At 42.0% G+C, this 22221-nt stretch overlaps 1 protein-coding gene across 1 annotated transcript; it reads left to right on the top strand.

Moving 5' to 3' along the window:
* Positions 1-7061: 7061 nt before the first annotated feature.
* On the top strand, positions 7062-7966 carry LOC133765679 (large ribosomal subunit protein eL15-like). The gene is given in 2 exon segments (XM_062199220.1): positions 7062-7188; positions 7191-7966. Coding segments are annotated over 2 exon segments (612 nt in total). The 5' UTR covers positions 7062-7091; the 3' UTR covers positions 7706-7966.
* Positions 7967-22221: the final 14255 nt, after the last annotated feature.

Genomic DNA, 22221 nt, shown 5'->3' with positions numbered 1-22221 from the left:
GAAATCATCTATGCCTCTACAACCAACTAATCTTTGACAAACAAGCTGAAATCATTCCCTGGAGAAAGGACAGTTTCTTCAACAGATGGTGTTGGGATAATTGGATCCACACATGTAGCAGTATGAAACAAAACCAGTACTTTACATATTATATACAAATCAACTCAGGGCTGGAGCTTGGCTCACTTGGTTAATCCTCCGCCTGCGGTGCCAACATCCCATATGGGTGCTGGGTTCCAGTCCCAGTTGCTCCTCTTCCAGTCCAGCTCTCTGCTGTGGCCCAGGAAGGCAGTGGAGGATGGCCCAAGTGCTTGGGCCCCTGCACCCACATTGGAGACCAGGAGGAAGCACCAGGCTCCTGGCTTTGGGTCAGCGTAGCTCTGGCTGTGGTGGCCATTTGGGGGGTGAACCAACAGAGGGAGGACGTTTCTCTCTGTCTCTCTCTCTCACTAACTCTACCTGTCAAAAAAATAAAAAATCAATAAAATTCAACTCAGAGAGGATCAAGAATCTAAATATATGACTTGATACCATTTAATTACCAGAGAAAAGCATAGGGGAAAAACTGTAAGACACTGGAATATGCAAAGACTTCTTGGATAAGATCCTAGAAGCACAAGCAATAAAAGCAATAATAGACAAATGAGAGTACATCAAGCTAAGAATCTTCTGCACTGCAAAGGAAACACTCAACAAAGAAAGAGGCAACTGACACAACTGTAGTAATATGTGCAAACTAGCATTTGATAAAGGATTGATATCCAGAATATAAAAGGAGCTCAAGAAACTGAAAAACAACAAAGCAAACAAACCAGTTAAGAAATTGTCAAAGGATTTGAACAGGCATTTTGCAAAATAGGAAATTCAAATGGCCAAGAAACACATGAAAAAATTCTCAAGATCACTAGTCATCATGGGAATGCTAATCAAAACCACGATGAGGTTTCACCTCTCCCCGGTTAGAATGGTTCTCTTATACAAATCAAAAATCATCAAAATTGGGAGAGGAGGTGGGGAAAAATACCCTAATCCACTGTTGGTGGGAACATAAACTAGTACAGCCATTTTGAAAGATAGTATGGAGATTCCTCAGAGATTTGAGAATAAATTCATGGTTTGACTGAGTTATTCTACTCCTGGGAATATACTCAAAAGAAATTAAATCTGTGTATGAAATAGGTATCCATACCCCCATGTTTATTGAAGCTCAATTCACAATAGCTAAGATATGGAATCAACCCACATGTCCATCAACTGATGACTGGATAAAGAAAGTATGTCAAATATATATACACACACATACACAGGAGAATACTACTCAGGTATAAAAAAGAATTAAATCCTGTCTTTTGCAATAAAATGAGTGTAACTGGATATAATTTGCTTAGCGAAGACATGGAATCAACCTAAATGCCCATCAACAGAAGACTAGATAAAGAAATTATGGGATATGTACTCTATAGAATACAATACAGCAGGAAAAAAAATCAAAATCTGGTCATTTGCAACAAAGTGGAGGAAGCTGGAAAACATCATGCTGAGTGAAATAAGCCAGTCGCAAAGAGACAAATATCATGTTCTCCCTGATCAGTGGCAATTGAGTACCTAAAAGGAAACCTGTAGAAGTGAAATGAACACTATCAGAAACAATGACTCGATGAGCCCTTGTCCTGACTGTCGAGGGACAACTTACTATTTTATTCCTTTTAGTATTTTTTTGTTCTACTTAATACCACTGGTTGAACTCTTTAATTAACACACAATTATTCTTAGGTGTTTAAATTTAACTGAAAAGTGATCCCTGTTAAATATAAGAGTGGGAATAAGAAAGGGAGGAGATGTATAGTTCAGCACATGCTCACTCTGACTTACCCCTAATGGTAGAGTTAGAAATGTGCCAAGGGATTCCAATTCAATCCCATCAAGGTGGCATGTACCAATGCCATCTCACTAGTCCAAGTGATCAGTTTCAGCTCACAATTGATCATAATGATAGGATTAAGTGTCAAAGGGATCACATAAACAAGACTAGTGTCTGATAATACTAACTAATAGAATTAAAAAGGAGAGAACGATCCAAATGGAAGCGGGATACGCAACAGACTCATAGAATGGCAGATGTCCTAAACAGCACTCTGGCCTCAGAATCAGCCCTTTAGGCATTTGGGTCTGGCTAAAAAGCCCATGAGAGTTTCACAGGCATGGAAAGCCAAGACATTGTGGCAAAAAAATGACCTAAATGAAAGATCTCTGCGTGTGAGATCCCAGTAGAAAGAACGGGCCATCAAAGAAGGAGGTACCTTTCTCTGAAGGGAGGAGAGATCTTCCACTTTTGACTATGGCCTTGTCTGAATAAGATGGGAGTTGACGAACTCAAGAGGCTTCCATAGCTTTGGCAGCTCATGACAAGAGCCTAGGGAGATTACTGACATCATCAATAAGAATGTCAATTGTTAAATCAACAATGGGAGTCACTGTGCACCTGCTCCCCATGTAGGACCTCTGTCCTTAATGTGCTGTACTATTTGAATTAATGGTAAAGCTACTACTCAAACAGTACTCTATAATTTGTGTGTCTGTGTGGGTGCAATCTGTTGAAATCCTTACTTAGTATATACTAAGTTGATCTTCTGTATATAAAGAGAATTGAAAATGAATCTTGATGAAGAATGGTACGGGAGAGGGAGTGGGAGATGGGATGGTTGGGGGTGGGAGGGAGGTTATGGGGGGGAAGCCACTATAATCCAAAAAATTGTATTTTGGAAATTTATATTTATTAAATAAAAGTTGAAAAATATATGTTCAGAAAACAAACAAACAAACAAACCCTTGAGAATATTGACTCCATTTTAGAACACCTGAGACTCCATCTTGAAAAAGCACCCCTCCCCCCACCATGAGACTCTGGTCTGAAACTATGATCTAAAACTCTGAAGGTAACAGTACTCATGCAATAACAGCATACTGCATCCCACTTGACAGAGCATAGAAACTCTCTAGCATGATCATGCAATCTTAAAACAGATAAAGTACACTTGGATTAATATTAAGATTGCAATTTGTCTATTGTCAAGATTGTAATTGATATTCATTTCATATAGGCCTTTGGTCAACTTGAGCCTAGTAACCATGTATTCCCCCCACACTCATCATAGCAATCTGTTTTTCCCCTCCCCTCCTTGTGTTTTTTTGTCTTTATAAACCCTGTTGCTTTGAGTTTCAATGTTGACAGTTCTTTAGGGCATGAGTCTGTTCTCTACTACCGGCAATAAAGGACCATAAAATTAAAAAAAATAATCATTTGCTTAGTGAAATAAGACAGTCCCAAAAAAGATACATCTAATATGTTTTTCTGATTTGTGGTAGCTGATATACAGAGTAAAAAAAAAAACTCTGAATGTATAAGAGTGAAATTGACATCTTATGATTTGATTATTATTTATGATAATCATGTATAATATTAGATATATTCCCATGGAACAGTGGTCTTTCTACTTTTTACTTTTTGGGCACTATATTCAGTGGAGTATTAAGCTTGTGATTTCAAAGTAAATTGAAAGTTTATTTCAAAAATTGGAGGAACAAAAAAAGGAAGGAAGGAGAAGAGTGAGTGGGGAGGGGAGTATCCTTATGTTCTTAGAATGGTATCTTTGAAATACATGAGTCATGTTCCCTTTATATTAATAAAAATATTTTAAAAAATACCTGAAATAAAAATGAACTAAATCTTTCAATTAAAAAATCCAGTGATTGAATGGATATTTTTAAAAAAGATTCAATGTTAAACAAGATGCTAGCTGAGTAAGATGGACCAATCACCACCCCCCACTGAGATATCAACTTGAACAGCTATTCACATACCATGTCACCTTTATAAGAACTATAGAAGCCAATGAGAAACCACAGTGCCTCATTTTAGTATAATAGTAAGAAAAACCACATTGAAGAAAGACAAAAGGAAAGACTTGTCCATGTAGCAAGAAGAATGACATCTCCTGATAATGGGAGAAGAGGGAATTGAATCACACAACCAGGCCCACTGAGATAAAATTCAGAGTTGACCAGAGCACCATGGCCCTTGCCCCCAGGCCTATACCTAAGAATTTGAACCACTCACCCATAATAGCTGACAGAAATTGGAACAGGTCTCTAGGTGCTGCAAATTAGGGCCGAAAAGAGTTTAGGATCTTGCCTTGGAGTTGGGCCAGCCTGTTGCCTGGAGACCTAACACCTGATAAAGCTCAACAGCCTCTACTCCATGTTACTGCTCACAGACTTGTCCCAGCATCAGCAAGAGACCTGAGCTTCAGAAGGACAGACTTGTTCAATTGTGTATCTCATCCCGTCTCAGGCAAGACTGATGTGTACCCCTACAATTTGGTTTGGCTCTGTGTGACCCAGGCTGCTGTCACTCTGGGTGGTCAGAAGGCTGCTGGTATAACCTTTTTTCCAGCCTTGGGAAGATACCAAGGAGCCATGGGGTTGTTTCTTGGGACTCAGTGCTAGACTGGTAAAGCCCAACATTGGCAGATAATAATGGCCCCTGGCTATAGGATAGAGTCTCTGGACTTGCTCTAGTATGAAGTTAAACCCTGAATCCTGGTGGGATGGACTTGTTTGAGCATGTATTAACACCAGCTCTACATGTGCACCCCTAAAATTGCATAGGCTCAGTGACTCAGGTATAACTACCTAGGGCCTTCTTGGCAGTTGAGGAGCTGCCTCTATAATTCCTCCTACAACCCTGAGTAGACACCAAGGAACCATAGGGCTATTTTGGAACTAGGTGTCAGGTTGGTAAAAATCAATATTGAACAGATCTTGATGGTCTCTGTCCCAAGGCCAGTGGCTATAGACAGAGCTCCTGGACCTGCTTCAATGCCAAGTGAAATTCAATGGCCCTGGTTGATCTTAAACCCAAGTTAGCATCACCAGTGGTTGATTGGAGGAGCCTCAGTGAGTCCACCTCAGCAGCAGACAGATAATAGAAGTGTGAACTTTGGTCCTATACCCAGGATTCAGTTGTCTCAGTGGGCTGAATATTGTGTCATTGGTGAACACAGGGTTAGGTGTCTGAGCCTAACCCTATCCCAGGAAAAGATTCGTAGGGATGGACGATCCCCTTTAAAGTACTTCCATTGTTCATTATGAACAGCACACCAACTGTAGATTCAGGATGATTTGGAGCTCAGAGATGTGTGAAAAATGAGAAAACATCCATAGCAGACTTGCAGCAAGACTTGTCTTAGGATATTATCTACTGCTGAAAGAAGTGTCTACAGGCTCAAAGAAAATAAATAATTTGCTTAGAATTTTCAGAAGAACACCTACAAATGAAGCCAAGTTATTATAACTTATCCATTAATGTGAAAGCAACATTGTACACAAATGATCATCAGGAACTTCTGGGTGGCTTGCCCTGTGTGGTAAGTGAAGCCTCCACCTGTGACGCCAGCATCCTATATGGGCACTAGTTTGTGTCCCAACTGCTCATCTTCTGATCTAGCTCTCTGCTATGGGCTGAGAAAGCAGTAGAAGATGGATCAAATGCTTGGGCTCCTGACCCCTGTGGAAGACCTGGAAGAAGCTTCTGGCCCCTGGATTCAGATTGGCCCAGCTCCAACCATTGCAGCCATTTAGGTAGTGAACCAGTGTATGGAAGACCTCTCTTTCTGTCTCTCCCTCTCTCTGTCTGTAACTCTACCTCTCAAATAAATAAATAAAATATTAAAAATACTTTCTAGGAACCATGACCTCACCTACAGAGCAAAAAAGGGGCCAAAAAAAAAGAATTAAAATTTTTAAGTGCTCAGATGAAGATTTCAAAATAGCTGCTTTAGGGTAACTCACGTAACTTCAAAAGAATATGAAAAACCATTTAGTATTCTAATAGAATTAATATATATGGAAGTAACTAAACAAAATCAAGCTAATTATAATAAAAGGTATCACTATCAGACTAGATCAAACAGAGCAATGAATTAGTGAGCTTTAAGACAAAATATTTTAAAATACACAGTTGGAGGAGGCAAAAAAAAATTGAGAAGAATGAAGAAAACTTATAGGAACTTTGGGGCAGTGGGAAAGGAATATGTACTGAGGTAGTGGGACTCAAGATGGGCTTGAGAATGCCAATGAGGTATAAAACATATTCAAGGAGATAATGACAGAAAATTTCTGAGACCTAGAGAAATAACTTCCCAAGTAGAGAAGGTCAAAGATCACCAGTCAGATTTAACCCAACTAAGTCTTCCCAAGACATATTATAATCCAACTATCTGGTGCCAATGTTGTGATACAGTGGATTAGGCTGCTGGACATCCCATACCAGAATGCCAGTTACAGTTGTGTCTGCTCTGCCTCTTATCTGGCTCCTTGCTAATATGTCTGGGAAAGCATAGGAGAATGGTCTAAGTGCTTGATCCTTGGCACCCCTGTGGGAAACCCAGATGTTCCTGGCTCCCGGCTTCCGCTTGGCCAAGCCCTGGCCCTTGTAGCCATTTTGGGTTTCAGCCAGTGGATGAAAACCTCTCTCTCTCTCTCTCTCTCTCTCTCTCTCTCTCTCTCTCTCTCTGCATGTGCATTTCTTTGTCTCTATAATTGTCTTTCAAGTAAATAACTAAATATATTAAGTTTTCCAAGGAAAACTACAGAGAGGATTTTCAAAACTGCGAGAGACTAGAAGTGAATAACCCATCAGAAGGTCCCATTTGTGTGACTGCAGACTTTTCAGCAGAAATCTTACTAGCCAGCATGAAGTGGGATGCAGTATTCATGGGAACTGCCAGCCAAGAATACTGAACCTGGCATATCTATCCTCCGCATATGAGGGAGACATAAAAACCTCCCCGAGCAAAAGTTGAAAGAATGTATCACCACCAGATTGGTATTGCAAGAAATACTAAAAGGAGATGCTAATGAGTAAGAACTCAATATCCGAAGGTATAATATTCACTGACAAGAAAAACTATACAAACAAACTCAGAATGCTGTGAAGTTATAAACATAGTACATAATCCATTCAAACCTTTTATGGAAGATTAAAAAATATCAAGCCTTTCCGTCTGCCGGCAGCCATCAGGTAAGCCAGGATGGGCGCCTACAAGTACATCCAGGAGCAATGGCGAAAGAAGCAGTCGGACGTGATGCGCTTTCTCTTGCGGGTCCGCTGCTGGCAGTACCGCCAGCTCTCGCGCTGCACAGGGTGCAGCGACCCACGCGGCCCGACAAGGCACGCAGGCTGTGCTACAAGGCCAAAAAAGGTTATGTCATCTATAGGATTCGTGTGCGCCGTGGTGGCCGCAAGCGCCCGGTTCCCAAGGGTGAGACCTACGGCAAGCCTGTCCATCATGGCGTTAACCAGCTCAAGTTTGCACGAAGCCTTCAGTCTGTTGCCGAGGAACGAGCTGGGCGCCACTGTGGAGCTCTGAGAGTCCTGAATTCTTACTGGGTTGGTGAAGATTCCACATACAAATTCTTTGAGGTTATCCTTATTGATCCATTCCATAAAGCCATCAGAAGAAATCCTGACACCCAGTGGATCACCAAGCCAGTCCACAAGCACAGCGAAATGCGTGGGCTGACATCTGCAGGCCGCAAGAGTCGTGGCCTTGGAAAGGGTCACAAGTTCCACCACACTATTGGTGGTTCTCGCCGTGCAGCCTGGAGAAGGCGCAATACCCTCCAGCTGCACCGTTACCGCTAACTCAAGTAAGGTTTGTAAAATTCATACCTAATAAACCATTTAGGACAGTCAACATCTGCTTAACGGAATTATTTGTCTGTTAAACTAGTCTGCCAATAATTTCATGAATGCTTTGTCAAATTATGAAAGTTAAAAGTGCAATAATGTTTGAAGACTGGTGTATCTTGTTTCTAATAAGGTAAACTTTTATCTTATTAGGGGATTCATGTGTCAGTGTTTAAAACATGCTGTGTGGTAAAATAGGTGTAAAATAAACTCTTGAAAAGAAAAAAAAATCATAAAACATTAAGGTGGCTGGTGCCGTTGTGTAGCATTTCAATATGCTGCCTGTGATGCCAGCATCCCATATGGGTGCTGATTCAGGTCCTGGCTGCTCCGCTTTCAATCTAGCCTCCTGCTAGTGGCCTGAGAAAGAAGTAGAAGATGATTCAAGCACTTGAGCACCTGTTCCCATGTGGTAGACCTGGTAAAAACTTCTGGCTCTTGGCTTTGACCTGGCTCAGTCCCATCGGTTGTGGCCACCTGGAGAGTGAACCACTGGATGCAAGATCTCTGTCTTTGTCTCCCTCTCTCTTCTCTCTCTCCCTCTCTCCCTCTCTCTCCATAATTCTGACTTTCAAATAAGTAAAACATCTTTAAAACAAAAACAAAACATTAAGGGACTGGCAATATGGGAAGAGGTTAAGATGAAACACCAAAAATTAAAAACATGGGGAGGAATGGAGTACAATTTTAGAGCTCTTTCCTAATAATTCTTAGCTTTTCCTTTTTTGTTTCTTTTCCTATCTTCATAAGCAATGTTAAGTTGCTATCTTTTCAAAATACCTTGTTATAACCAAAAGATTTTTGTGAACCTCATGGTAACCACAAAGTAAAATTACATAATAGTCTTACCAAAACTTGTAAACAAGCAGTGGAAGTACGTTACTATACAAAAATCAATTAACCACAAATGAAGATTGTAAGAGAGGAAGAAAAGAAGGAATTACAATAAAACTGTAAAACAAGTGTCAAAATGACAGCAGTATGAAATTGCCTATCAGTGATTACATTAAATGAAAATAGGTTGAATGATCTCCAATTAAAAGACATAAAGTAACTAAATGGATAAAAGAGGACCCAACTATATTTTGCTTACAAGAGATCTACTTCATCTCTAAGGGCACACACACATAGACACACAGACTGAAAGTAACATAATGGAATAAGGTATTCCACACAATTGGAACCCAAAAGAAAGCAGAATGAAGGGGTAGTAATACTTTTATCAGATAAAAAAGATTTTAATCAAGAGCAGTAAAAGAAGACAAAGAAGGTCATTATATAAAGATAAAAGTTTCAATACAGCAAAGAAAGTAACAATTATAAATGTATGTGTGTAAAATATTGGAGCACCCAAATATAGCCAATGTTAATAGACTTAAAGTGAGAGATGAACTCCAATAAAATAAAACTACCCAACTTTTTTTTTAAGATTTATTTATTTTACTTGAAAGTCATAGTTACACAGAGAGAGAAGGAGAGGCAGAGAGAGAGAGAGAGAGAAAGAAAGAGAGAGAGAGAGAGAGAGAGGTCTTCCATCCGCTGGTTCACTCCCCAGATGGCTGCAATGGCCAGAGCTGCACCGATCTGAAGCCAGAAGCCAGGTGCTTCTTCTAGGTCTTCCACATGGGCCAAAGGACTTGGGGCCATCTTCTACTGCTTTCCCAGGCCATAGCAGGAAGCTGGATCAGAAGTGGAGCAGCTGGGTCTTGAACCGGTGCCCATATGGGATGCCGGCACCACAGGTGGCAGCTTTTATCTGCTACGCCAAAGCGCTGGCTCCAAAACTACCCAACTTTAACATTCCACTTTTGAAATGGACAGAACATCCAGATAGAATACCAACAAAGAAATAGCAGAATTAAATTACACCCTAGATCAATAGAACCTAATAGATACCAACATTTCATCTAACAGCTACAGGATACACATTTTTTCTTAATAGCACATAGAACATTCTCTGAGGTGGAGCGTATGGTGAGTTACAAAACAAGTCTCAACAAATTTTAAAAAGTAGGACTTAGCTGGAGTATCTTTTCTGAGCACAATGCAATAAAGCTAGAAATCAGCAACAAGAAAAACTGAAAATTATGTAAACACATGGAAATCAAACAATTTATTCCTGGACAATCAATGGATCAAGGAAGAAATTAAGGAGATTTAAAAATTTCCTCAAACAACAAATGAAAATGAAAATATAGAATACTAAAAACCTTAGGGATGTAGCAAAAGAAGTACTAAAAGGGGAGTTTATAGCAGTTGATGTGTCGGAGGCCACCCGACAAACCACACGGAGACACGCAGCACTCAGTCAATTCATCACCACGTTTATTGCCTCGTTGCGTTCCAAGCCAAAGTAGGGGGCCCGGCGATGAGGGACTGGAGGCAGTCTCCCTAAGGAAACCCTTCAGTCTCCAGCCCCGAGCACACAGAAAGACAAGGTTATATACCCCAGACCCCATACAGATAACATTCATTGTGTGCAATCTTGCATAGCACAGGAACAGAGCAAGTTTACAAAGTAGCAATGATCAGGGTACAAGCTCTGCAGATAGAGCAAAGAACATCATAGACCTTCATCAGAAGTCACATCCTGCCTGCAGGAATGTGGGATGAAAAATCTTGTGCCTTCGGCCATCAGGACAATAAGCGCAGGAAACAGGATTAGATAAGGGACAGCCTCAGCCTGCTGCATCTCATGTCGGGCCAGGGCCACTGGCCCCGACATCTCCCCCTTCTTGTTTGTACAAGAATGGCCTGGTGTTTATGGTAACCGGTGTCTACACTGTCCAGAGGGCCGCGGGGGAGGGCCCATCCCCCACAGGTCCCTCGCATTAAATGCTGAATGGCGTGGACTCGTGCCTGTCTTAGGTGCCCCGCAGCGCTTACTCTGCTTACCCGTCATCAAGGATACAGGAAGCATGTCCTGCCCTCTGTCTTAGGTTGCTAGAGAAGCCTGCAAGTGCTTACCCGTCATTGACTACCGGTCCACCCTAAGAACAGTGTAGGAACAAGCGGTCAACGAGGCAGTTAGGGAGAGAGAGCGCGAGGCTACCATGGCCTGGAAAGGCAGTGCACAAAACATTTTCCAACAATGCAAGCTAAAATCACAACAAATAGTAACAATACCATTCCTAGGAACAATTCTTTAAGCCAAGAAAAATCAGGCAACCAAGATGTAAGCCAGTCAAAGAGGCCGGAGCCTTTATCCCGGGTGAAGTGTGCTGCCAATTCACGTAGGTTTTGTATTTCTAGAGTAATACTATATGAATTGTCGGTAAGGTTGAAACAACACATGTTTTTTACTTGATTGCATTTTTTATGATGAAGTAATAGAAGATAATCTATGGCTGCCCTATTATCTAGAATACCCTGTCTCAGGACTTGCTGTTCATCGTTAAGCAGAGATAGCGCTTTAGAGGTGCTGTTGATGTTTTTTACCATAGCACAGGCCAATTTTACTACAGTCTTATAAGCTCCTACAGCTAAGCCAGGGACTCCTACAAGAGAGAAAGTCAGTGCGTCAACCTCCGCCTTGGAAAACAAATTGACACTTGCATCGCATGACTCGTCCAAGGTCGTCAATGCATGTCTCTTACTGCGTACAGTCTGATTAGCAGTGAGCAAATCAGGAGAAGGAAGGAAAACAGTTAATCGACTAAGGCAACAATGGGTGCCATCAGACATGTTAGCAGGGATGTAGTTGAAAGTGAAATTGCCACAAGAGAAAAACCATCCTTCGGGAAGAGGGATGTGCCCTGTCCCATAGGAAATTGAAAGAGTTTTGTTACAATGCAAACCATTTCCCAAGTTCGTACATTTTGAGGTACAGTGTTTTATCTCCGCACAAGTGTCATTTTCGGTGACAGCTATTCGAGGAGTCCAAAGCCGTATCTCTTTTGCAGGTATTTTATATGACGGAGTACCCCAGTTATATGAGTCCTGATAAGTCACGATTTTGTTAGGGAATCGAGCAAAGAATGTAAGCTTTTTGAGTTCCTCTGCTGGATGACAGACGGGCAGAAGGCATGAACTTAAAATGGTTCCCACATGTAGATCTTGTTGAAGGCAGATGTTGTCAGAACATGCAATTCGGGCGAGGCGCATCCAAATGTTATCAGACACAAAGGAGGCTCCACGAATAGCAGTCAGATCGCCACAGACCATAAGGCATAGAATTAACTGTCTCCCCTGCATCCACTCCATCTCCAATGACTGGTGATTGTATGTCTTCTTTCGGAGCCCAGGCGGCTGCGTTGCAGCCTATGAAAAAACAGAAACAAACAAGCGATGCCTCGTGACCTATGTGTCTGTAGTCACGGGCGGTTGGTTAATCTCAGGCACATAACCTGCGTCAGTACCGGGTAAAGGCACAAATTGGAGTGTCAACCGCGTCGGGATCCAGATGTTTTCCACGTCAGAGGGCGCGACTAGGACCGCACCGTGCTCCTTCTGGAGGACAGGATCTGGGCCCTTCCATTGGCCCGTCACTACGTCCTTCCACATAACTAATTCCAGAGCGGTGGGCGTAGTATTCCCAGAACTTGTAGCTGGCACAGGAGATTTTTGACCTCTTATATTACCAAAACCTGTGTTTCCTGAGGTTGTTCCGGAAGCATGCAATTCTGCGGCGGTTAAGCCTGAGGTCTTGAGCGTTAAAAAGTTGAGAGTGAAGAGAGCTATGGCAAGATGAGTTTTAGGGGAGCGGAACTGCTTCCCTATGCCCCCTTTTTGCTTAATAAGCGTAGCTTTCAAAATACCATTGGCCCGTTCTATAATGCCCTGTCCTTGGGGGTTGTAAGGGATCCCTGTGACGTGACGGATAGAAAAAAGGGCCAAGAATTCAGCAAAAGCTTGTGAGGTGTACGCTGGGCCATTGTCTGTTTTTAGGGTGCGGGGAATGCCCCAATTAGCAAAACAGTGAAGTAAATGGTCTTGAACGGCAACCGCATTTTCCTTGGCTGCCGCTGTTGCCATGATGACAGGAGAAAAGGTATCTACTGTCACGTGAAGACAGGATTGTTGGCCAAAGGGAGGGAAATGAGTCACGTCCATTTGCCAGACATCATTAGCATAAAGACCTCTGGGGTTGACGCCTTCTGATAGTCTAGGGGTAGAGGTAATGCACAACAGGAAGGCTCGGATAATTTGCAGAGCTTCACGCCTGGAAAGGCCATAACGCTTGCACAGAGTGCGTGCATTAACATGCCACTGCCAGTGAAAATTTTGCGCTTCTAAAAAGGCGGAGCATATCAATGAAAACCTGGATAAAGCATCAGCTTGTCGGTTACCCTCAGCCATGGGCCCCGGGAGGTTGGTGTGGCCCCGGATGTGGGCAATGTATACCAGTTGTCGCCTTTGTTGTAAGGCAGCCTGAATGGTAGTTAAGTACTGGAATACTGTAGATTGAGGGGCTATGACAGCAGGATGATCGAGGCGACGAACGGCTTGCACCACATAGTAACTATCACTGACAATATTAAGAGGTTCATCATAAGTACACAAGACTTTTGCCACGATTGCTAATTCTGCATGTTGAGGAGAGTTGGAGTCCGTTACTGTTTTTAACACTCCTTTGTCACTGATCGCAGCACCTGAACCACCTGCAGCGCCGTCAGTATAGACGGTTAATGCGCCAGCGAGGGGCCTGTTAGTTACCTTTCTATGAAATTGAAGTGGGGTCTCCTCAGAAAATGTAAGAATTGGATTAGAGGGATAGTGATTATCGATATTGAGATTTAGCGTGGCGGCCAGGTATGCCCACTCCCAATTCTCTTGACACCAAAGCTCTATGACCTCTTTAGCCAACGGGAGAATAATGCCAATGGGATACATACCTAAACACTGCACAGAGCGTTCTACGGTGGTCAGGGCCAGGGAGCCCAAGGATTGAGAGAGCTGCAATATATTGCGAGGCTGACTATGGGAAGGGTAAACAAAGCTTAAAATGGCTCCCTGCCACAGGACTGCATAAGGACGGTCTTTTACTATGTAGATAAGAATTAGAAGTTGCTTTATTAGATCTCTTCTTTGAGCCTCAGTTTGTTTTAAGGCCTTCTCTACCATCTTTATTGCCTGCAAGCTCTCCGGAGTTAGCTTACGCAGGGAGGTTAGGTCAGGGTCACCCTTAAGTAAGTTAAACAAGGGACTCAGTGTGGAGGTGGGTAACCGCACATAGGGCCGAATCCAGTTGATGGAACCACATAACTTTTGTAATTCGTTAAGTGTCATAAACTCTGAGTAAGTAATATGGCAATCCAAAGGGCTCACTTTGTTACCCTCAATCTTGAGTCCTAAATATTGGAGAGTGTCCCCTTCTTGTATTTTTTCTGGAGCTATGTGGAGATCCCATTTGGCTAAATTTTTGCTTAAATGAATAAACATGAGTTTAGCATCTTTATCTGTGGGAGCCGCCAATAAGATATCATCCATATAGTGAAGAATTTGGAACGCAGGGAAAGCCCTGCGTGTAGGTGCTATAGCAGCATGAACATACAGCTGACAAAGAGTGGGGCTATTTGCCATACCGTGGGGGAGCACCTTCCATTCATACCGGTCAAAAGGGGCTGCATTGTTTGTGGAAGGGACGGAAAAGGCAAACCGTTGTCGGTCTACCTTGGCAAGCGGTATAGAGAAAAAACAATTCTTGATATCCAGAACTATAAGGACCCAATCCTTAGGCAAAGCAGTAACCAGCGGAAGCCCTGGCTGTAGAGCTCCCATAGGCTGCATTTGTTTGTTAATGGCTCTGAGGTCGTGTAGTAAGCGAAATTTCCCGGACTTTTTCTTTATAACAAATATAGGTGTATTCCAAGGAGATGTGGACGGTTGAATGTGTCCTCTCTCCAACTGTTCTGTGACCAGAGCATGGACCGCAAGCAACTTCTCTTTCGAAAGGGGCCATTGAGGAACCCATATAGGGTCTTTACCTATCCAGGTTATTGTCAAAGCTTGCGGTCTCACAATGGCCCCCGGGGAAAACCCAGACCACAACGATCCATTTGCCCAGTCGCCGGGATAGGTTGGGTGATTCCTTGTTCGTATTTTCCTAGCCCCTTCCCTGGTCTGTAACCTGCCTTTTCCATGATGTTCCATGCTACGTTAGACTCATTGGTTAACTTAACCTGTAGTAATGTTAATACATCCCTCCCCCAGAGGGTCACAGGCACATCACATACATACGGCTGAAATTGCCCAGTATGTCCCTCCTCATCTGTCCAAGTAAGGACAGCGGAACTGCGAGCCAGTGTCACAGCAGTACCTAGTCCTACTAAATTACCCTCTGATTCTTGTTGAGGCCATTTTCGTGGCCAGTCTGTATTAGCTATGACAGACACATTAGCTCCCGTGTCCAACAACCCTCTAATTTGTTTGCCTTTAATAGTTAAAACATAAAATGGCCTGTGATCTAAGGTCATAGAAAGAGTGGCTAAATGCCCTTGTTCCCCTCTGTTATCCTTAGGGCTCGGCCACCAGAGAAATTGTGCAATGGTATCTCCATCATTGATTACAATGGGCCCGTGCTGGGCGCTGGCGAGAAGGAAAAACTTACTAGCAGGAGTAGTGATTAAGCCAGGAACAATTTGGATCCCCTTTTGTAACTGTGTTGCTTTTCCTAAAAGGATGCCCGCTCCAATTTGAGATGGGAAGTTGTCTTTGTTGAGTGGAATCGCCTGTGGACCCATGGTGGTGTCAAAATTACTGGGGAAGCGGCCGTCACCTCCCCCACCATTACTCGGAATCGCTGTGTCCGAAACTGTGGCTGCCTGCGTTCGAGTGATGCCTTGGGTCGGGCCCTGGCAGCAAGGGCGCTCTGGGAGTTTTTTTGATTCCTTCTTTCAGATAGGGGCTTTCCTTGTTTATCCTTTTTTGAGTAACAATCACTGGCCCAATGATTACCTTTGCCACATCGGGGACACAACCCTGGCTGATTGCTAGAAGCTCGGCTTCTAGGAGCCATGCATTCTCTCTTGAAATGCCCAACTTTGCCACAGTTGAAACAGGTACCAGCCCGATTACTGGCACGCCCGGCACGCTCATTTTGAGTCTCGAGCCGCGCCGAGTATACTCCAGCTGCGACATCATCCTGCACATCTCTGCAAATTTTCAAGAAAGTTGTTACATCTTTGTGCTGCCAGGGTCGCAGTGCCTCACGGCAATGCTTGTTCGCATTTTCATAGGCCAATCTGCGTAATAGAGGGGCTGCTTCCTCGGCATTTGCGAACAAGTTCCCAGCAGCCTCATAAAGCCTATTTACAAAGTCCGCATAAGGTTTATTGGGTCCTTGAAGAATTTTTGTAAGACTGTACCAAATTTTCCCTTTTTTAGGTATCACCTTCCATGCCCGCATACCACAGTCCTTAATTTGTTGTAGAAGTTCCACCGGGTACCTAACCTGCACTGCATCGGTATTAAAATTACCAATGCCCAAAATCATGGCCTCAGTCCAATGCCTACGGGCCCCATCAGAACGGGCATTTTCAGCAGCTTTGCTTCTAGTCAGCTCCTGGAACCCCACCTGCCAGAGGAGGTAATCCCCTCCGGCGAGAACAGCACGCGTCAGATTGTGCCAATCATTAGGTGTAAGTCCCTGGCTGGCAAGCATGTCTAGAACTTGATAAGTAAATGGGGCTTGTGGTCCATACATGGTGACTGCCTTTTGGAGTTCCTTGAGCTGTGAAAAGTCTATGGGGGCCCAGCCTCTATCCCCATTGGCATCCTCTGTGACTGGGAAGACTGCCTTTGGGTCCTTAAATTCCTTCCACCCTCTAGCATGTTTCTTTCTTTTCCTCTCCTGACTTGCCGCACGAGCATGAAACCCCCACTCTGGTCTTATTCTTAAGGAAGGATGGGGCTGTTCCATAGGCAATAGCTGAAGTACTCTGGGCTGGCCTGTAGGCTGTTTGCGTCTCCTCTCTCCAATCCTTTTAGCTCTGTCTCTGCCCCTGTCTGGTCCCACTAAAGACGTATCCGTGTCAGCTTCTGTCTCACTCGAGGAAGAGGAGGACGTGGCCTCGCCATCAGAGGGATAACCCGGAGGTGGCCCGTCCCCCCACCAAGGTTCTGGGGGCTCAGGTTCTGGTGGGGCTGAGGGCACCACTGCGGGCCTCCTATGCCCAGTTTGGTTGGCAACCTCCTCAGCCGCACTGTCTCCTCTCTGGCTATTAGCCCTGCTCTCCTTTTCCATGCACTCAGATGCTGCTAGCAAACACTGTACCACCTCCTCCTGATCACTTTCAAAAGCCTGATCAATGCATCGCCACAAGCGCCATACCTCTGGTGAGAGCTTCTTTCCCTTAAGATGTTTTCCCAGCTCTCTCCACTTTCTATGTGTGAGGAGGCATTCCTCAGTAAACCAAGGAGTATGGCTTCTTACAATGTCAATAAAGTCAGAAATATTTTTTCCTGCAACCGGCGTCCCGGCGCTTTTTAACAAGGCCTTTATTATCCTTTTTATAGTCTGATGTGACTGTATATTTCCCATGGCTATAGGAGAGGCTCCCCGGGCAAGCCCTAGTCTGCCACGCCCTACTCGTGCTTATGTGCCTCCCTTTTAATCCCTACGGCCTGCTACCGCCGCAGCCTTCCCTCTTACAGAGGCTTACCTGTGGATGAGATGAATCTGAGTCATGGCACCAGCTGTCGGAGGCCACCCGACAAACCACACGGAGACATGCAGCACTCAGTCAATTCATCACCACGTTTATTGCCTCGTTGCGTTCCAAGCCAAAGTAGGGGGCCCGGCGATGAGGGACTGGAGGCAGTCTCCCTAAGGAAACCCTTCAGTCTCCAGCCCCGAGCACACAGAAAGACAAGGTTATATACCCCAGACCCCATACAGATAACATTCATTGTGTGCAATCTTGCATAGCACAGGAACAGAGCAAGTTTACAAAGTAGCAATGATCAGGGTACAAGCTCTGCAGATAGAGCAAAGAACATCATAGACCTTCATCAGAAGTCACATCCTGCCTGCAGGAATGTGGGATGAAAAATCTTGTGCCTTCGGCCATCAGGACAATAAGCGCAGGAAACAGGATTAGATAAGGGACAGCCTCAGCCTGCTGCATCTCATGTCGGGCCAGGGCCACTGGCCCCGACATTGATGCTTGCATCAAAAAAACAGAAGGATTTCAGACAAACAAATTATCATTGTACCTTATGGAATTAGAAAAACAAAAGCAAATTAAATGCAGAATTAATGGAAGGAAAGTAATAACAAAAATCAAAGCACAAATAAATGACATCGAAACTAAATGATAATACCAAAAAATCAATGTAACAAAGAATTGGTTCTTTGAAAAGTCAAACAGTTACATAAAAGCAGAGGTAAAAGCAGACCAGTAGTATTGATACCATAAAAATACAAGATTGTTTGAGAATACTGTGAATATTTATCTGGCAACACATTTGATAGCCTAAAGAGAGGGACAAAATTACTAGACACATACACCTTACCAACACTGAATCATGAAGAAATAAAATACCTAAACAGACCAATAATTATTAGCAATATTGAATCAGTAATAAAAAGTCTTCCACAAAGAAAAGCTCAGGACTAGATGGCTGAATTCTACCAAAGAATTAAAGAATTAATAACCATCTTTCCTATTTTAAAAAACAGATGTTGAGGGAATTCATCCAGATTTATTCTATGAGATCAACTTTACCTTGATACCAAAACCAGGCAAGGATACAAGAAAATGAAAGCTAACGGCCAATAGCTTTGGTGTATACAGACACAAAAATCTCAGCCAAATACTAGTAAATCAAATTCAACAGCATGTTAAAAAAGATTGCTCAGCTTGATCAAGTGGAATTCATTTCAGGCATAGAAGGACGATTTAACGTATACAAACCAATAAAATTATATATCATCTCAACAGAATGAAGCAGAAAAACTTACAATCATCTCAAGAGAAGCAGAGAATTAATTTAATAAAACTCAACATTGATCAATGAAAAAAAACTCTGAACAAATTAGGCACAAAAACAATATATCTAAAATTCTTCATTGTTGGATTTGAATCATACTGGATTTGATCTGTGTAGTCTTGTCTTTATTTTAATGCTTTCTGGAAGGGACTGTGGTATCCAAACAAAGCAAGTAACCTCATTTTACTTGAAGGGCATACTGTATAGTGCTGAATTTGATAGGAAAATCAAATGATTTTGAAAAGAAAAACAAGTTTGTAACAAGTTTATAGAACTTGTACAGATAAAATTAAATGTATGATGAAAATCCTAAAGTATAAAAGAAAGAAAGAATGCACCTTAACATAACAAAGGCCATATATAACGAGCCAATAACTAAGGCTACACCGTTTGGGAAAAAGCTGAAGGCGTTCTCTCTAAGATCTGGAACAAGACAAGGACACTCACTTTGTCTTTTATTCAACATAGTACTGGAAGTCCTAGCCAGAGCAATTAGGCAAGAGAAAGAGTAAAGAACATCCAAATCAGAAAGGAGGAAGTCAATTTGTAACTGCTTGCAGATGACATGATGGATATAAAATCACTCCAAAGACTCTACCAAAAAGCTTTCAGAACAAATAAACAAATTCAACAAAGTTACAGGATAAAAACGTGATATGTAAAAAGAAGTCAAGAAAGCAATTCTATTTCCAAGTGTTAAAAACAAACAGAACAAAACAAAACCAGGAATAAATTTCACCTCAGAGGTAAAAGAGTTCTACAATGAAAACCAGAAAATCATTGATGAAAGGAATTAGAGGAAGGCTACAAAGAAATAGCAAGTCATCCATGTTCATAGATGTGAACTATACTTCCCAAAGTGACTTATGGATTCAATGCCCTCCATAGCAAAATTACAATGATAGTTTTCACATTACTAGAGAAAATACAACTAAAATTTGTGTAGACAATGTGATCTTGAGCAAAAATAATGTAGCAGGAGACATTATGCCACCTGACTTTAAAATATATTACAAGTCTACAGTAATTAAAACGGTATGATAATGGCATAAAAACAGATTCTAGAACAATGTAACAGAATAAGACTCTAGAATTAAACCCACCCATCTATAGCCAACTGAACTTAACAGAAGTTCTAAGAGCGTGTCCTGAAACAAGGATATTCTTTTCAATAAATGGTTTTGGGAAAACTGGATATCCACAAGCAGAAAAATGAAACTAGACCCCTATCTTTTATCGTGCACAAAAGTCAATTAAGAATGAAATAAAGACTTAAATGTAAGATGTGAAATTTTGAAATTATGTGATTAAAACACTTCAAGGGAATGGAATGGGCAATGATTTTTTTTGAATCAGAGCACAAAGTAACATGAAACAAAAGCAAAAAAAACCCATATGATTTCATCAAACTGAAGAATTTTTATTCAGCAAAAGAAATAATCAACTTAGTGAAGAGACAACCTACAGAATGGGAGAAAATGTTTATGCACTATACATCTGACAAGGGTTTATTATTTTGACGATATTAGGAACTAAAATAACTCAATAATAAAAAAAAGAAAATAATTCAGTTAAAAAATGTGTAGTATATTTTTATATAGAAAACCCTAAAGACCATTACAAATTTTCAGAGCTAATAAACACGTTTAATGTAATTGCAGCATGCAAAAATCAGTAAAATTTTATACTTAACAAAAAACTATATAAAAAAATCAATAAAGCAGCCCAATTATAATAACTCTAAAAACTTAGGGGCTGGCGCCGTGGCTCACTAGGCTAATCCTCCGCCTGTGGCACCGGCACCCCAGGTTCTAGTCCTGGTTGGGGCGCCGGAGTCTGTCCCAGTTGCTCCTCTTCCAGTCCAGCTCTCTGCTGTGGCCTGGGAGTGCAGTGGAGGATGGCCCAGGTCCTTGGGTCCTGCACCCACATGGGAGACCAGGAGGAAGCACTTGGCTCCTGGCTTTGGATCGGCGCAGCGCACCAGCCGCAATGCGCTGGCTGTAGCGGCCACTTGGGGGGTGAACCAATGGAAAAAGGAAGACCCTTTCTCTCTGTCTCTCTCTCTCACTGTCTAACTCTGCCTGTGGGGGGGAAAAAAAAACCCTTAGGAATAAACTTAATCAAAGAGTTTAAAAAGCTGTACACTTAAAACTATAAGACACTGATGAAAGAAATGGAAGAATATGAAAATAAATGAGAAATATTTTGTGTTCATGTATTAGAATTAAAGTGATTAAAATGTTCCCACTATCCAAAATGGTCTGCAGATGAATTGCAATCCCCATTCAAAAGTCTCCTGGTATTTTTCACAGAAATAGAGAAAACAATTGTGAAATTCATGGGTAACCACAAAATCCTCAAATAGTGAAAGCAATTTTGAGCAAAAAGAACAAAGCCAGTAGTTTTTGACATTTCTGTATGCTTTTTAGGTACCAGCCATGGAATCATTCATTTCTTCAAGAAGCCCATGATTCCTATAAAAAATAATGTTTAGAACCCACACTGTGGGCCGGCGCCGAGGCTCATTTGGTTAATCCTCCACCTGTGGCGCCAGCATCCCATATGGGCGCTGGGTTCTAGTCCCTGTTGCTCCTCTTCCAGTCCAGCTCTCTGCTGTGGCCCGAGAGGGCAGTAAAGGATGGCCCAAGTGCTTGGGCTCCTGCACCCACTTGGGAGACCAGTAAGAAGTGCCTGGCTCTTGGCTTCGGATCGGCGCAGCGCCGGCTGTGGCAGCCATTTGGGGAGTGAACCAGCGGAGGGAAGACCTTTCTCTCTGTTTCTCCCTCTCTCACTGTCTATAACTCTACCTGTCAAATAAATAAAGAAAAAAATATTTAAAAAAAAAGAACCCACACTGTGAGAATTCAATGTACTCTTTGCTGCTTGGTTACCACTGATTAGGTGCTTTTAGTGGGCAGAGCTAAAAGATTTTTTTTTTTTTTGATCATGTACTTAAAACTATTTCCATATCTAGAATCAACTTCTTAGTATAGATTCCCAGAATTTGAGTGTTAGGTTCAAATAATATGAATATTTTTAAGATTATTGATCCTTGTTATAAATGTATTTTCTAAAAGCTTTGATTATATGAGCACCTGTTTTGTTATTAGATATTTTCATTGTTTCATTTGTTCTAATTCTTAAGATCTATAAAATTTATTATTTTTAGCTTAATTTCCTTTGATTTCCAGGAAAATTTATCTTTCTACTTATATTTATTTTTCATTGAATCACTTAATAGAGTCCCTTTTCTTTAACATTTGCAGTATTTCAAGTTCTGTTGGATTATCTGTTTGACTAGGTATTGTGCATGCTTGACCTATGGACTTTTTTTCTTAACTCAATAGATTTTTCCAGTAAAACCTAGAGGCAAGTTTTTTTTTAGTTAATAATTGGCAAGAAATTCTGTAGTGTGATCAAATAAAAATCAAAGATGTAGTATTTCAGAAGTAGATTAAATGGGTTACTTTTTTACTAGCTGGGTCAAAGAATAATATAAGAACTTGATTTTCCTCAGTTCTATTACTTTCTGTTGTTAA

This window comes from Lepus europaeus, chromosome 8, assembly GCF_033115175.1.
Source record: "Lepus europaeus isolate LE1 chromosome 8, mLepTim1.pri, whole genome shotgun sequence".
Lineage (NCBI taxonomy): Eukaryota > Metazoa > Chordata > Mammalia > Lagomorpha > Leporidae > Lepus > Lepus europaeus.
The sequence above is the reverse complement of the archived record's forward strand: the minus strand, read 5'-3'. Positions and strand labels throughout refer to the sequence as shown.